The following is a 15,053-nucleotide window of genomic DNA, read 5'->3' as shown; positions in this document are numbered from 1 at the left end:
TCTGGGAGACATTCCGACGACTATTATTATATTTGAAGCTTGAAACACATTAGACCTTTCGGTCGTATAGTTATCCCACCTATCGGTTTTGCCTTCTCTCATTCCCGATCGGGATCTGGCTTACCTTCACATTGTACATGCGCCGTGCGTTCACTCCATTCTTTGGTCTTGATAATTGCAAAAATCCGGATTCCTTGTCGGTCGCGGTCCGTCGGGCTGTGTTATGGGTTTTGATCGGTCGGTTGGCAGTTATGGAATTGATTCATTGCATGGGATCGGAGCTTTAAGCCAGCGGATGGCACACCCATGGATGGGATAGTAGCGGTGTGTGCAGGACATCCATCCATCGGTTAGCTTAGCATAATAGACTAGATACTCAAGACAACGTTGATATAATCAATGCTACAAACTTCTCTAAATTTCAAATGGCACGCAAGGGATGCTGTCATATGATAATCTAGAATATAGGTACGAAGATAGTTGTAGTACAGCTAGCCGGGGAAACCCATCTTGGCACACGGCCCGGGGAGACAGGCAGGGCAGCTGTCCGGTCCAGCTGGACACTCACTCCTCCGTAGGAGCTCCGCCGCTATCAATCAACCTCCGCCCAACCACCGCACCACATCACTCACCTACACACCTACATACAACGAACACCCAAATCATGACACCCACCTCCACCTTCTAACTCCACCCTTTTTCCACCGAGAGACTAATTGCACATTCTCACACCCACGACATGACATGAACCTAACTCGCGATCGCGAACGGCGCATTACCTACCTATCTGCCTACCTCCCGAGCAATCCATCCTCCACAACATACCGAGCTAGCTAGCTAGCTAGCTAGCCACCACACCGCCCTACACTATACGCCTACCGATACTTCTTGAATATATACACAACACATACATACATACATACATTCGCAGAAGAGAGCAAAAGACAGACAGGGGGTTAAATATTCTCGACGACGACGATGTTATCCGCATTCACGGCCCGTCCGCTCGTGGAACTCAAACCGCGCGACCGATCACGGATCGAGTCCGTGCTGGCGTATGGGGATCGCGTCCTGGCGGGGCTGAATAATGGGAGTTTGAGGATATATCGGGTGAATGAAGAGGAAGAAGAAGAAGGAGGAGGGGGGGGAGAAGGGGAGGTGCGGCAGCAGCAGGATGGTGATGGGAAGGGGAAGGGGAAGAAAGATAATACCGAGCAACATCAACAACCACATGGAAACGGCAACGGCAACGGCAATGCAGAGACGGGGATAATCGCGAATGGGACTACGAACGGGAACCGGGAACAACAACAACAGCATAGCAAGAAACCCACGGAGCTACTCCGCGAAGTGGAAAAGTTCTCGAGGTACAAGATCGAGCAGTTGGCGTTGATTAAGGAGGCCAAGGTGCTTGTTTCTCTGTCCGGGGGATATGTGTCGTTGCATGATCTGGGGACGTATTCGTTGCAGGAGCAATTGGGGAAGACGAAGGGGGCGACGACGTTTGCGGTGACGTCGAATATTGAGAATGATTCCGAAACGGGCGTGCCTGCTATTGTGTCGAGGGTGGCGGTGGCGGTGAAGAGGAAGATAATGGTGTGGGTGTGGAGGGATATGGAGATGGAAGCGGGCGGGCCTATGGAGATGACGCTGGTGAGCGGGATTAAGACGCTGACGTGGGTGTCTGGGACAAGGCTGGTGGCTGGGTTGGGATCTGGGTTTGTGATGGTTGATATTGAGGGGGATGGTGGGACGGTTACGGATTTGACTGGTCCGTCTGGGATAGGGGGGTTAGGGGGTCAGGAGAGTACGGGGAGACTGGCCGGGGTGGGAGTCGCCAGTATGAGTTATATGGGGCTTGGGGGCAGTGCGCCGAAGCCGTTGGCGACGAGGTTGAAGGAGGGTCAGGTGTTGCTGGCGAAGGTTATCAATACGCACTTTATTGATGTGCAGGGAAATTCGCTGGGGAGGAGGCAGATTCCGTGGAGTCATGCGCCGGCGGATATAGGGTATTCGTATCCGTTTCTGTTGGCGCTGCATGATGCTTCGAAGGGAGTGTTGGAGGTGCGGAATCCGGAGACGTTGTCACTGTTGCAGTCGGTGCCGTTACCGTCTGCCAGTATTATGCATATCCCGCAGCCGACAATTAGTCTGGCGCATGCTGGGAAGGGCTTCTTGGTGGCGAGTGATCGGACGATATGGCGGATGGAGGCGCTGAGTTATGATACGCAGATTGACTCGCTGGTCGAGAAGGGGTATCTGGACGAGGCGATCAGTCTGGCTAGTATGCTGGAGGATGCCCTGCTGAGGGATAAGCAGGGCCGGCTGCGCCAGATTAAGCTGGAGAAGGCTGAGGGGCTGTTCAAGATGCGAAAGTATACTGATTCGATGGATTTATTCACGGAGATATCTGCGCCCCCGGAGACGGTCATACGACTGTATCCGAAGATCATCGCCGGGGAGCTGTCGTCGATTGTCGAGGAGCCGGAGGAGTCCGAAGATGGGACGACAGACAGCCAGTCTAAGACGCAAGAGAACAATAGCCCAACGGATGCGCCGGCTGCGGAGGAAGCGCCAGCGCCGAAGACACTCTCGCATGCTCCGTCGGTGATGTCTCTTCTGCGGACGCGGACAGATGATGCCAGCGATGCGGGCAGTATCCGGGGCAAGGTCGTCGAGGAGGCCAAGAGTGACAAGGCGCTGGAAGGGGCCGATCTCAAGCTGGCTGTTCGTGACCTGCAAAGGTATCTGGCGGATGTGCGGAGGCGGTTCCAGCGCTTCCTGAACCCGGATGGCACGCTGAAGGTGGTCGATGCGACGACGGACAGCGCGAACGATGCGTTGACGGACTCGGTCATGAAGCTGCTGAGCATTGATCCGGAGGGTGAGTATGATCTTGGGGAAAAGCTGCGGGAAAAGGCAAGGCTCGTGGACACGACTCTCTTCCGGGCGTACATGTACGCTATTCCAGCACTGGCAGGGTCATTATTCCGCATTGCCAACTTCTGTGACCCAGATGTAGTCATGGAGAAGCTGGAGGAAACGGGACGTCACAACGATCTGATTGACTTTCTGTATGGAAAGAAGCTGCACCGGCAGGCGTTGGAGCTACTCCAGAAGTTTGGACAAGCCGACGAGGAAGAAGAGACGGCGCCGCAGCTGCACGGACCGAAGCGAACAGTCAATTATCTGCAAAATCTGTCTCCAGACCATATTGACTTGATCCTCGAGTTCGCTGAGTGGCCGGTACGACAGGACCCTGAGCTGGGGATGGAGGTTTTCCTAGCAGATACTGAGAACGCGGAGACGCTGCCAAGAGACCGCGTGCTAGACTTCCTGCAAGGCATTGATGTCAACCTGGCTGTCCGATACCTGGAGCATATCATTGGGGAACTGAATGATATGACACCAGATTTGCATCAGAAACTGCTCGTCCTTTACTTGGAACGACTGAAAAAGCATCAAGCGAAAGAATGGGAGTTTTCGAGTCTGGATGACTATGTTAATTGGCAGAGCAAGTTCTTGAATATGCTCAAGTCCAGCTCCCAGTATTCTCCGGCTAAGATTCTAGATCGTTTGGACCGGGATGGTAAGTACCCTTCTTGCGCTTACATTGCGTTGCTGACTTGCGACAGATCCCGAGTTCTTCGAGGCACGAGCGATTGTCTTCAGCAAGATGGGACAACACCGGCAGGCACTGGAAATCTACGTGTTCAAGTTGGAGGACTACGTCAAGGCTGAAGAGTGAGTTGCATTTATCGAATTTACTTGAAATCTGCTGACCGTCCAGATATTGTAATCATCTCCATAAAGTGGAAGATACAACTGCTGCGGATGGAGCGGCTTCGCGCTGTGTATCTCTACTGCCGTATGAGGATGACAAACCACCGATTTATTTGACTCTATTGTCTCTATATCTATCGCCGCCGCATGGCTACAAGCCACGGTACGGACCCGCCCTTGAAGTGCTGGCCAAACATGGATCCCGGCTGCCACCCAAGTCTGCTCTGGATCTGATTCCGGAATCGCTCCCGGTCAAAGAGCTCGAATTTTATTTCAAGGGCCGTATGCGGGCCGCCAACACAATCCTTAACGAGAGCCGGATCGTGGCCAACCTGCAAAAGGCAGAAGACATCAAGACGCAGGCGCAATTGTTGGTAGGAGAGGGGACGGACGGGCGATCGACGCGCTCGCGACATGTCACCATTACCGAAGAACGGGTCTGCGGCATCTGCCACAAGCGGATCGGAGGCAGTGTGATTAATGTGTTTCCGGAGTGAGTATCACCATTCTCTTTTGACTTGAGCCTGGCTAACTGGAGGCAGTAACACGGTTGTTCATCTTGGCTGTGCCAATCGCATGCGTTGAGCCTGATTTGTGTGTATATAGAGGTTGTGGATTACTGTGGTATCGGTTTCGAGGTTTTTTTTTTGTGCTTTTCGTGGTTTCTTTTCTTTCTCGCTTTGTTTGATCTTCCTTCCGCATTTCCTGGCCATGTCTTGTTCAACGAAAGCATACCGGAGTGGCGGACATTTTCCTACACGATGATACCCCGGGATAGCGGTATTCAAGGATCCATGCATATGATTTATTTAGTCGTGATTCGTTCTTCGTCAGCCGTAGCATCCACACTCTTTCTCTCAGCCGTCTCACTTCCAGATGTGGCCGAATCAAGCATCCTCTTCCACAACCTCCTCTCCGTAGTTTTCCTCCTCCTTGGCTTCCTTATCAGAGACCTTTTGACCCTGTGCCTCGGCAGCCTTCTTGTCCTCTTCCATGCGCTCGGTCAGGAACACGTTGATGTCGTTCTGTAGTGTGGGTACGAGCTTGCGTAGTTCAGCGAGATAGGTCACCTTCTGAGGGACGGCGTCGGCGGAGGGGAGCGGGGAAGAAATGCTGTGCTCGAAAGTGCGAGACTGGTCGGGAGCGACATAAGCAGCGTGGAGCTTGTTGGCAGACATTGCGAGGAGTTGCGTGGAGGATGAAAATAAAATAATAATCAAGAAATATGTCGCGGGGAAGGAATCAAGTGGGATGGATAAAGTTGGAGAAAGAAAGGACGTGCGGGCGGGAGGGGAAGACTTGCTTTGCGCTGGATTTGTTTCACGAGCGAAGATCGTCCGGCCGGGCGCCTTTTCGGTCGCTGATCCTCCCCAAAGGCGGCTGAAAGCCAAACAAGCAATCAATCAATCCAGGGGATCTAGACTGACTGGTTTTCGCCGCCAGCACGACTTTTCTCCTCCTCCCCTCATATCATGGGTTCGGGGTCTGTGTCTCGATAGCATTGTCTCCGAAGCCATCTATTCGCTCACATCATGTTGCGCTCGCCGGTGTCGCCCGAGCGATCCTCGTCTCGCTCACCTCTTCCTCCTCATCCTCCTCCTCATCCACTTTCACAGCCCCCTCGCCGCTCCTTCGACGACTTCTCCTACGCCCGCCCTGCTTCCTCAGGCAGTGATGCCTCGTCGATTACTTCCAATGTGACCACCATCTCGCCGCGTCACTCTGCCCTCAATCCCGGTGCCGTGTCGGTGACCTCCTCTCCTCGTCCTCCACGTACCTCATCCATCACCGCCAACACCACCGCTCCTCCTCCTCCTCCTCCCATCTCGACCGCCACCACAAATACTACCTCCTCTTCTTCTTCTACGATTCGATCTCCCGTCTCCTTCATGCCTCATGGTGAGATCCTGAGCAGGAAACCGTCGGGTCGTGGTGGCCCGCCGGAACTGCAGAGACGCTCTCGTCACCACTCGCAGGGCTTCTTCGAGCCATCCCTCCCCACCGCATCCTCCTCTGAGGCTACCATCTCCGCTTCCAGAATCGCAGCCCAGGCGGCCATGCTCCAGCAACAGCAGACCGCTCCTCAGAATCCTCCTAAGCGTCCTCCGCCAGTGCGGGGTGTGTCAGAAGACGGTTCTCGGTCCCGACGAGACGGAAGCGCTTCCCCTCCACCCCCGCCGCCTCCAGCGCCGTTGTTTGCGCCCCCAACAAGCGCGGGAAGTGCATCTGGGGCATCATATCAGAGTGGGTCGACGAATGGGAATACACATGCCGCAACGACGGCGGCAAATGTGGTGTTTCCCCGGAATCCCGCGCTGCAGCCGCCCGGCCTGGAGCCGCCCGTAGAGCGGGAGCACAAGCACAAGGGCGAGAAATCGAAGATGAAGCTATTCTCGAAACCGAAGCATATTGGGATAAGTCGGGATAAGGACGGGATCAGCAAGGACCGGGGCCTGCCGTCGCCGAGTAAGATGGGGTTTCCGAGCGGAGGATTATCGCGGATCGTGAGTGCGTCGACGACGAGCTTGGCTGATACGTTTCCCTCGAATAATTCGTCACTCTACAACTTGTCGAACGCGTCGGCAAGTACGGTGGTTCCGGCCGATAAGCCGGTGGGGAGTGAGAAGGAGAAAGAGAAGGATAAGGATAAGCACAAGCATCACTTCTTGTCGCGGCAGAAGTTGAAGCTGAAAGACCGAGATGATCATTACAACCTGCCGCTATCGTCGGCGTCGAGTAACTCGAAACCTTCGGATCCGAATGCCCCTCAGTCGCTGTATTCTTTTACCCCGGCTTCGCCTGGTGCGGTCACGACTACGTTTGGGAAAAGCGTGAGCGGCTTGGACCTGCTCCACGGTTTACGAGATAAGAAGAAGGAAGAGAAAGCATTAGAGTCGGAACAGCTGGACTGGGTGGCCAACTCGTCGGGACCTGCGCCGGGGACGTTTGCAGGGCCGTCGTCGCTGGGCAGCTCCACGGGGGTTCTGGCAGAGGCAGCGCTTCGAGAGACCCTCCAGGGTTTTGGACTGAATAACATGACGCCGGAAGATGCGTGGGACTTTCTCAAGGCCAAGCTTATGGTTATTTTTGACGGAGAGGATGTTCGCATCGCCATCGAGGATCTGAACAAACTGGTTCTCATCCATATTCAGCGGTGCGTCCAGAAACGCATGCCCACCGCCGTGGTAGACGACTTGCGCGAGCTATTAGAGACAGGGTGTGCATCTTTGAACCATACGCTGAACGGCATTCCTGATGAGAAGCTGGTCCCTCATCTGGTACAAGTCTGGATGCTTGTGTTTGGCACGATCTTGCCCTTCATCCAAGCTGTCTTTCTGCCCCTAGACCTTGAGTTCAAGGGATGCGGATCCGTGATGAACCGCCGAGAAGCCAGTGAGTTCTGGTCATCCACATTCAACGGCGAGTACCCCGGCTGCGAGCTGGACGTGCGCAATCTCGTTCTGATTGCCTTCCGCGACATGGTCATCCTCTACCGGTATGACGTGCTAAAGGCAACCTTCTCCCGTTTGAGTCTGGACAGCATCAAGCTCGGCACGGCAGCGCTGAGCGTCACGACCAAGAGCAGCAGCAACAGCGCACGGCCGACGACATCGGCCTCGCTGGACGGCGGGTTCGGCAGCTACAGCTCGCAATCGTCGACGCTCCTCAACGCCGCCAACAGCTACTCGTCTGACTCACTAGACTGCAACCGCAGCCGGGCGGCTTCCAACACGTCCAACCCGGACCAGCTGATCTTCCAGTCATTCTCGTCACCGACGCAACGGCCCAGTATCATCCACCGGCCGTCGCACACAGACACGTCACACATCATCACCGAGACGGTGGGACGGATGCTCCAGTGCGTCAGCGTGTTGGCCAGCGTGCAAACCGGCGATCGAGCACAAGAGCAGATCGAGCTCCTGAGCAAGGAGCTGAAGCATAACTGGCTAGGCCGCGGACGCACGGGACGAGACCGGCGTGGGTTCGTAGGGACGAAGATCCGGCCGGCGATAGTAGCCCGCACAGACAGTGATGATTATATGAGGGATGGGATGGAGGATTACGGGCGTCGGGAATTAAGTGTGTTGTGATTTTTTTTTTTTTTTTTTTTTTTTTTTTTTTTTTTTTTTTTACTTTCATTTTGATTATGATACCTCGAGTACAGAGAATTGGAGTAAACTAGCATTGATTGACTATCCTTATCTTGAATGGATGCCAGCTGTATGTCTTGTCTGTCACTTTATGACTTCCCAATACCCACCTAGCAAGCTCAACAGCAGAAGAAGCCATAGCCGTAGCCCGCCATAACCATAACTCAGCTAATCCTCCTCAATCTCCATCTTCACATCGTCATCATCAACATCCTCCTCACCCTCATCATCACCATGATCACCACCACCATTCGCAGCAGCAGCAGCAACAGCAGCCGCACCCCCCTTCATCCCCTTCTCCATCTCCCTCACATACTTCCTCAAAGACTCCCCGGGATAAGTTCCCCCACCAGCCTTTCCCACCTCCTCAGCAATCAATCTCCACTTTTCCGTCTCCAATCGTCCCTCAACATCCTTCTTAGCTTGGAGGATCTTCGCTTCCTGTCACATAGTAATACACACATTAGCCAACCCCTACTTCCTCCCCCCAAAGATTACATGTATAGTACTATAGAATGGGGAGAATACATCACCCGGATCCACCACCACAAAATTCTTCTTCATGGTATTGTACCTCGCTCGGAGGGTCGACCCGCCCACACTGATCCCCGTGAGGTCCGTCCATGCCTGGTTGATGGCAGTCCAGGGCGTGGAGGATTCGTCCCGGAGACGGAGGATGAGGAGGTCGGAGGCGCTGGCGGAGGCGAGGGTCGTTGGGATGGGTGGGAGGGGGGTGCGAGGTTTAGTACGTTTGTTGTTGTTGTTGGGGGTGGTGTTGCTGGTTGGGGTGGGGGAGGATGGGGTGAGGCGTTTTTTGCTGTTGGTGGTAGAGGTTGTAGTTGGAGTAGGGGTTTTGGGGGTCTATTATGGGTTTATCTTAGTTAGTTGTGTGTGTGTATATGGTATGGTTTTATGTGGGTGTATGTATAGTACTTACCATTGCCACGTTGGTTTTCTTGGTAGGGGTCTTTGGAGCAGTGCCGTTCTTGTGGACGGGGGTATTGTTGACTGGGGTGAAGGTGGGTGACATCTTAGTTTGATGTCTTGTTATTTGTGGTTGTGGGTAATGGTAATGGGTGGTGGTATGGGATGATGGAGGGAGGTGGGAATGAGAATGGGAATGGGATGATGAGAGTGGCATAAGGGGATGAACAATATGAAAGTGATCTGTTCTGTCAGTGTTGCTGTGACAGTGAAGTGATTTGACTTCTTCTGTTCTGTTCTTGGGAAGTGAATTGTAGTTGTGGATCAGCTGGGTTGGGTTGGTAGGAACTACCCAGGGTTTGGGGAGTGTTGTGGTCTATGTGTTATGTATCTTGATATTAGGTGTAGTTGTTTGGGTGTGGATTGTTGGTAGTAAGAATGGTGGACTCATTCTGTAGTCTACTATACTAGGAGTATCTGCGTTTAGATGAAGGAGAGGTGAGTGCAGTGTATACAACTATGGAGCACTACGCTTGAAAGCGGTGATGCTAGATACTAGGTATAGATGACAATTGAAGTTGATTTTGGTAGATGTAACAACGTCAAGTTTACTGGCTTGTGTAGGCATACTCCGGGGTAAGTATCTGGAGATATCGGGATCATCCACATATTTGCATACTATCAATAGTGTTTTCAGTCTCATATTGACCCAATGTATACCTGTAGAGTATGCTCGCTGTAATGTCTACCCTGTTATTAGTAGTAGGAACATATAGTTGTATTGTATAGAATGCGAGTAAGCATCTTAATTCGAGATCTCAAACTCTCGGTTGGAAGACAACATGGATGTTGCTTAGGGTTGACGGTACAAAAGTACGGAGCCGGGGTACTTTGCCGCGGAAGGACACCCGGGGCATTGCAATGGAGTCGGGATTCTTCACCTGGTTCAGCTGCAGGCAGACAGGGATCTGGAACTGGAACGGAGAATATCAGTTGGTCAGAACTCGGACGAATACGAGCCAGGCTTGCCTGTCAGTGTTCATGAAGGGTCAGTATGACTCCTCATTCTAACTTTAGTCGAGTAGTAGTATGTCACTGCCTGCTTCTGCCTGTTATTCCGTGACTACTTTACTACTTACTACTTACTAGTAGTATTCCATCGGGATGATCATCCCATCTGAATATTGGGTCAACTTTCCATCCCCAAGCGTGACTGGAAACTGCACTGACAGCGCATGTGAGACACACGCACGTTGGGCAAAATGTCGGTGACCGGGGATGGCTCTCCCTCTAAGACTTCTGCGCGAGATGATCCAGTTGATGATCCTGCGGCTGAATGGCTGTTTGGGTTTGGAGGGCTCGGAAGTCTGTGCCACTTTTCTTTTCCCCAAGCGTCTGGCAGGGTGACAATCCAATCCTGATGCATTTGCTGACCCGGTGAGATTTGCATATTGTGATTGGCACTGCCAGTTTCTGAAGCTATCCCAGCCTCTTCCCCAATCCGGCGAGTTTCTTTCTTTTAGGGTGTAAGTAGTTTTACTGGATTTATTTATGCAGCAGGCAGAGAGCAACTTTGAACAGGCATCATTGCTCTCAGTCAGTCACAATCAATCGCCTCACTCTTGGGGTTATTTATTTATTTAATTACTTTTGTTCGTCGATCTGCCTGTCATTTTTTGTTTGCTCCCTTGTTCACTTTCCTTCTTTTCTCTTCCCTTCTTCTTCTTCTACTACCACTACTACTTCTTCTGCTTCCTCTCTCATCTTGGGTGGTCAGGCAGCACACACCGCCATCTGCTGGGCCAACACGCAAGGCGCTCTTGCAAGCGAGGATACTTTTTATTTCTTAGGCATCCGAGTATGTGAGTCTGGCTCTCTCCTCATTCTCTCATTCTCTCATTCTCTTCCTCTCTTTCTCCCATTTCCCCATCCACGGCATTCTCCCCCAAACTTCTTCCCTTCCACCAACTACCCTCATCCACTCTCTCCCATTTACCCCATATCACTACTCTTCATCATCATCATTCATCCATCCTCACCTGTGTATCTTTCTTCCTTCTTTTCTTCTGCACTTTCTCCATCACTTCATATATTCCCTCCATATAATCCCAATTTCTCTCCTCACTGGCCATGACCATCCCCACTGATTCCCAATCCTCCCCCCAGCAAACTGAGCTCGAGACTCAGCGCGACCCAAGCTCCAACAACAGTGGGCCTGTGCCCGTCCCGGTCCCTGGCTCAGCTCCACTCCCTGCCACCACCAGCGACTCCAGCAGTACTACGACCGCTGTGACTGGTACCACCATGGCCGACGCTAGTGGCCCCGTCTCCTCCTCCCCCGAATCCAAGCTTGACGCCGACCCGCCCGTCGATGCTCCCCCAGTGAAGTCCGACCCCAAAGCTCCCGTCTCTGTCTCCGATCCCGTGCCCAAAAAGTCCGTGTGTTCCAAGCATGCTGCAAAAGACCAGGATCCCAACCGCTCGAAAAAGAAAAAGTCTCACCGCAAAGCCGCTTCCATTGTTACCCCCAGCGATGACAGCTCGTCGGAACTAAACGCCTCGTCCGAGGAATCCAGCGCGGAATCTACCTCCGACGACGAAGACGCTCAGTCGGCCTCGGAGTCCGACGCGGAGTCGGATCGCAAACAGCGTCGCCGCCGGGCCAAGAACAAGATCAAGAAATCGCTCAAAAGTGTGAGCCGTAAGAAGAAGAGCCGGTCGCACCAGACTGAATCGGAATCCGATTCCGATCTCGAGGATAGTAGCGACTCCGATTCGTCTCTTGATGAAAAGACCCTGAAGAAGCTGGTCGCCAAGCTAAAGGCGAAGAAGACCACCAAGAAGTCGCGCTCCAAGGATGACTCTTCCGAAGAGCAACAAGACGACGATGACGATGCGGACGAGGATGCCGACGCCGACGAGCTCGCCCTTCTGTTAGCCAAGCAAAAGTTGGCTTCCTTGCGAGTCAAGTTGGCCGATGGGCGTCGCAAAGGCCGAGGCAGGCGTGGCTCGGGTGACGGTAACACTGACGGCCAGAAAGGGAGCTCGCAAAAGTCCAAGGGGCGCAAGAAGGCTGCCTCGAAGATTGCCTTTAAGCGTGTAGATCAGCGTGCGTCTCCTTCATCTTTCCTCGTCTTGATCTAGCTGACACATAATTCTACAGTGTGGGACAATACGATTCATAACTTCAAGCTGACCGAGACGGTCGACGACCCCGATGCAAACGAGTGGGACCAATACCTCTTCACCGTGCGCCGCAAGTTCGACTGGGACAACAAGTATCTGGAAACTGTCGTAGACCTCAAGAGCAAGTACCTGCGCGATGCGCTGTCCAAGGTCATGGATGGAGTCAAGGGCGTCAGCTTGGTGCAGGAGACGGCGGTTGTCGATCCCAACATGCTCTTCCTCTACCTTGAGGAGACGCGGCAGTACATGAAAGATCTCCGGCAGCTGGCCAAGACCGAAAAGAAGAAGAAAGCCCGCAAGCTCGCCGAAATCAAAGCATCACATCTCAAGGTGCTCGTCAAGTATCTGGACACCGACTATGCCGAGACCAAAAAGACCCTCTACCCTCTGTTGGACTCCAGCATGATTACCTTTGATCTTCTATGGGCCATCTTCAAGCCCAACACCGTCGCCTACTCCTCTACCTACGGAAACCAGGATGAGCCCCGTGCCTTCAAGATCGAGTACGCGACCAAGGAGTCCTCGTTTATGAAAGGTCAATGGTACAGCATCGAGGGTCGCTACCTCGAGTACGATGGCAAAGCATTCGGTATGGGAACCATGGCCGCCGAGGTGGAGTCCTTCAAGGGTGCCCGCAAAATCACCAGTCTGAGCTGTTATCCACTCAAGTATCATCGCGAAGCCGAAAGCGTTAAAGCCAAGCTGATCGAGCGTGGTAAGAAATTCGTGGCGCTGCGAGGAATGAACTACCGGTATCACAAGGGTATGGCTTTCTACAAAAAGAAGCGGTCCGTCATCAAGGTCAACATCAACGGCCGTGTCATGGTTGATCCCGCCATCCACCGGCGCATCAATCCCAACTACCCCATCAGCACCGTCCGTCCCAAGGACCCCGACTACCTTGACGGCTCCGACGATGATGGCAGCAACAATGGATGCTGCTGTATTCTGTCCGACTCAGAATCAGAACAAACCTACGGGCAACCGCGCGACTCAGACACCCCTCAACTCCTATTCAAAGTGGTACGGGACAAGGAGGGCAAGCCGCACGTCGTCGAGGTTGAGCTGGATGAGAACGGCAATGAAATTGTCAAGGAGAACATGGACGAAGTCGCGGACCCCTCCGACCGCGAATTCACCGAAGAGGAGCTCCTCATCGCAAGCCCCGTGGTACTCGGCTTCGCCTTCAGTGAGAAGCTGTGGCTTGAGTTCAGCATTTCAGGCATCAGTGAGATTGAATGGAACGAAGATGCCTTTGATTCACTGGTCCTCCCCGACAACCAGAAGTCCATCGTCAAGGCATTGGTCGAATCGCACACCTTCCGCGCGGCCCAGAACATCGACGATGTCATCCAAGGCAAGGGCAAGGGTCTCGTGGCCGTGCTCCACGGACCTCCCGGTACTGGTAAAACCCTTACTGCCGAAGGCATCGCAGAGCTCCTCAAACGCCCGCTCTACATGGTGAGCGCGGGTGAGCTGGGCACCGATCCGCGCACCCTTGAAGCAGAGCTGAACAAGATCCTTGACATCGCACATTCCTGGGGCGCCGTTCTGCTGCTCGATGAAGCCGACATCTTCCTGGAGAAGCGTACCATCCAGGACATTCACCGCAATGCCCTAGTCAGCATCTTCCTGCGGTTGTTGGAGTACTTCCAGGGTATTCTCTTCCTGACCACCAACCGCGTCGAGACATTTGATGACGCCTTCCAATCCCGCATTCACGTCGCTCTGCGCTACGGTGAACTCACCACGAAAGCGAAGCGTAGCGTCTGGAAGATGTTCTTGGAGCGGGTGCAGGCCAAGGAGGGCGTGGAGACCGCCACGTTCACAGAAAAGGACTTTGATCTATTAGCTCGCCATAATCTCAACGGGCGTCAGGTAAGATCCCCCATACAGCCTACGGAACATGTACCGATACTAACTCATCTATTTCTAGATCAAAAACTCCGTCCGCACAGCCCAAGCATTGGCTGTTAACGAGCAAAACCCTCTATCCATGGAACACATCCGACGTGTCCTGGAGGTCGCCGAAACCTTCGATCGAGACCTTCGCGGAGGGTCAGGATACCTCGATGCTATGAGAAGTTATACCTAGTCAATTTCCATCTGGCTTGCATTATCGTATCGGTGTATCGTTTCGAGCGAAGACTATGATCTATCCCCATTTTTCCATTCTTCGTCTATTCTGATTGCAATTTGACCAAACTACCCCTTCGTATGAAGCAAGATTTTATTTTGCGTGTCGCCTACTGCCAAAGATCTGTCTTCTATGCGTTGTTTTATTCCTGTTGATGTTGATTTTTGACACCTGCACCTGCGCCTGCTGCTGTGGACGACCCCGTGATGATGATGACAAGGATGATGACAAGATAACAACTATTACTAGTTAACATTCTGGAATACAATGAGAAACGAAATACCCCACTCTTAACTTACTACCCTTATGTATTTTCTATCATACTAACCGTAGATGCTTCAAACAGAACCATCAAGACTGTATGTATAGTGTTCAGTATTCAGCATCAAATACCTAACCGGCCGGCCGGCCGCAAGTGCATTACCACTGCATCTAGTAATCTACCAAAACATAATGAATAATGATCACTGTAGTCAGAAACAAAGTCCCAGGATAAGAATAAGATACGATGCATGATTCACACCTCTAACTGTTCTACTACTACTACTACTACTACTAAAGTAGAATATAAATTGATGACTCAAAAGACTCGGAGTGGATGTTGTTGGTGCAGGAGGGAATAGACATAGAGTATTATATATATATTCACTATTAGAGTTACTGATCCTCTTACTATTACTAGTTATAGATGTTTCATCCTTTTCAATTATTCTGTTTCATTTGTTTTGTGGTTGATTCGTCACAAGCGGTTGGGTCGGACTGGCTGAGTGGTTGAACTCGGTGATTGAGTTTTAAGCCACGGGTTCGGTTTTCTTGGTGCAGCCGAGGCAATTGTAGGAGAGGTAGTAAATAGACCAAGGTGCAGTTCTGAA

At 52.4% G+C, this 15,053-nt stretch overlaps 5 protein-coding genes across 5 annotated transcripts; 3 read left to right on the top strand and 2 right to left on the bottom strand.

Annotated features, from left to right (window-relative positions):
• Positions 1 to 978: 978 nt before the first annotated feature.
• Positions 979 to 4,368, top strand: VAM6 (putative vacuolar morphogenesis protein AvaB; the record flags this gene model as incomplete). Its single annotated transcript, XM_041684484.1, has 4 exons — positions 979 to 3,589; positions 3,636 to 3,744; positions 3,791 to 4,276; positions 4,326 to 4,368. 4 exons carry the CDS (start codon positions 979 to 981, stop codon positions 4,366 to 4,368), a joined length of 3,249 nt encoding a protein of 1,082 aa, XP_041538664.1.
• Positions 4,369 to 4,670: 302 nt separating this feature from the next.
• Positions 4,671 to 4,961, bottom strand: AKAW2_11944S (uncharacterized protein; the record flags this gene model as incomplete). Its single annotated transcript, XM_041684483.1, has 1 exon — positions 4,671 to 4,961. One exon carries the CDS (start codon positions 4,959 to 4,961, stop codon positions 4,671 to 4,673), a length of 291 nt encoding a protein of 96 aa, XP_041538663.1.
• Positions 4,962 to 5,315: 354 nt separating this feature from the next.
• Positions 5,316 to 7,961, top strand: AKAW2_11942A (uncharacterized protein; the record flags this gene model as incomplete). The annotated part of the gene is made up of 2 exons (XM_041684482.1): positions 5,316 to 7,765; positions 7,949 to 7,961. The coding sequence occupies 2 exons, from the start codon at positions 5,316 to 5,318 to the stop codon at positions 7,959 to 7,961; spliced, it is 2,463 nt and encodes an 820-aa protein (XP_041538662.1).
• A 141-nt stretch (positions 7,962 to 8,102) lies between these two features.
• AKAW2_11941S (uncharacterized protein) lies at positions 8,103 to 8,964 on the bottom strand (the record flags this gene model as incomplete). The annotated part of the gene is made up of 3 exons (XM_041684481.1): positions 8,103 to 8,375; positions 8,463 to 8,795; positions 8,872 to 8,964. 3 exons carry the CDS (start codon positions 8,962 to 8,964, stop codon positions 8,103 to 8,105), a joined length of 699 nt encoding a protein of 232 aa, XP_041538661.1.
• Positions 8,965 to 10,988: 2,024 nt separating this feature from the next.
• On the top strand, positions 10,989 to 14,139 carry AKAW2_11940A (uncharacterized protein; the record flags this gene model as incomplete). The annotated part of the gene is made up of 3 exons (XM_041684480.1): positions 10,989 to 11,967; positions 12,022 to 13,922; positions 13,981 to 14,139. The coding sequence occupies 3 exons, from the start codon at positions 10,989 to 10,991 to the stop codon at positions 14,137 to 14,139; spliced, it is 3,039 nt and encodes a 1,012-aa protein (XP_041538660.1).
• Positions 14,140 to 15,053: the final 914 nt, after the last annotated feature.

The sequence above is a fragment of the Aspergillus luchuensis genome, chromosome 1 (genome assembly GCF_016861625.1).
Source record: "Aspergillus luchuensis IFO 4308 DNA, chromosome 1, nearly complete sequence".
In the NCBI taxonomy this organism is placed as follows: Eukaryota; Fungi; Ascomycota; class Eurotiomycetes; order Eurotiales; family Aspergillaceae; genus Aspergillus; species Aspergillus luchuensis.
This window is presented reverse-complemented; position numbering and strand designations above follow the sequence as displayed.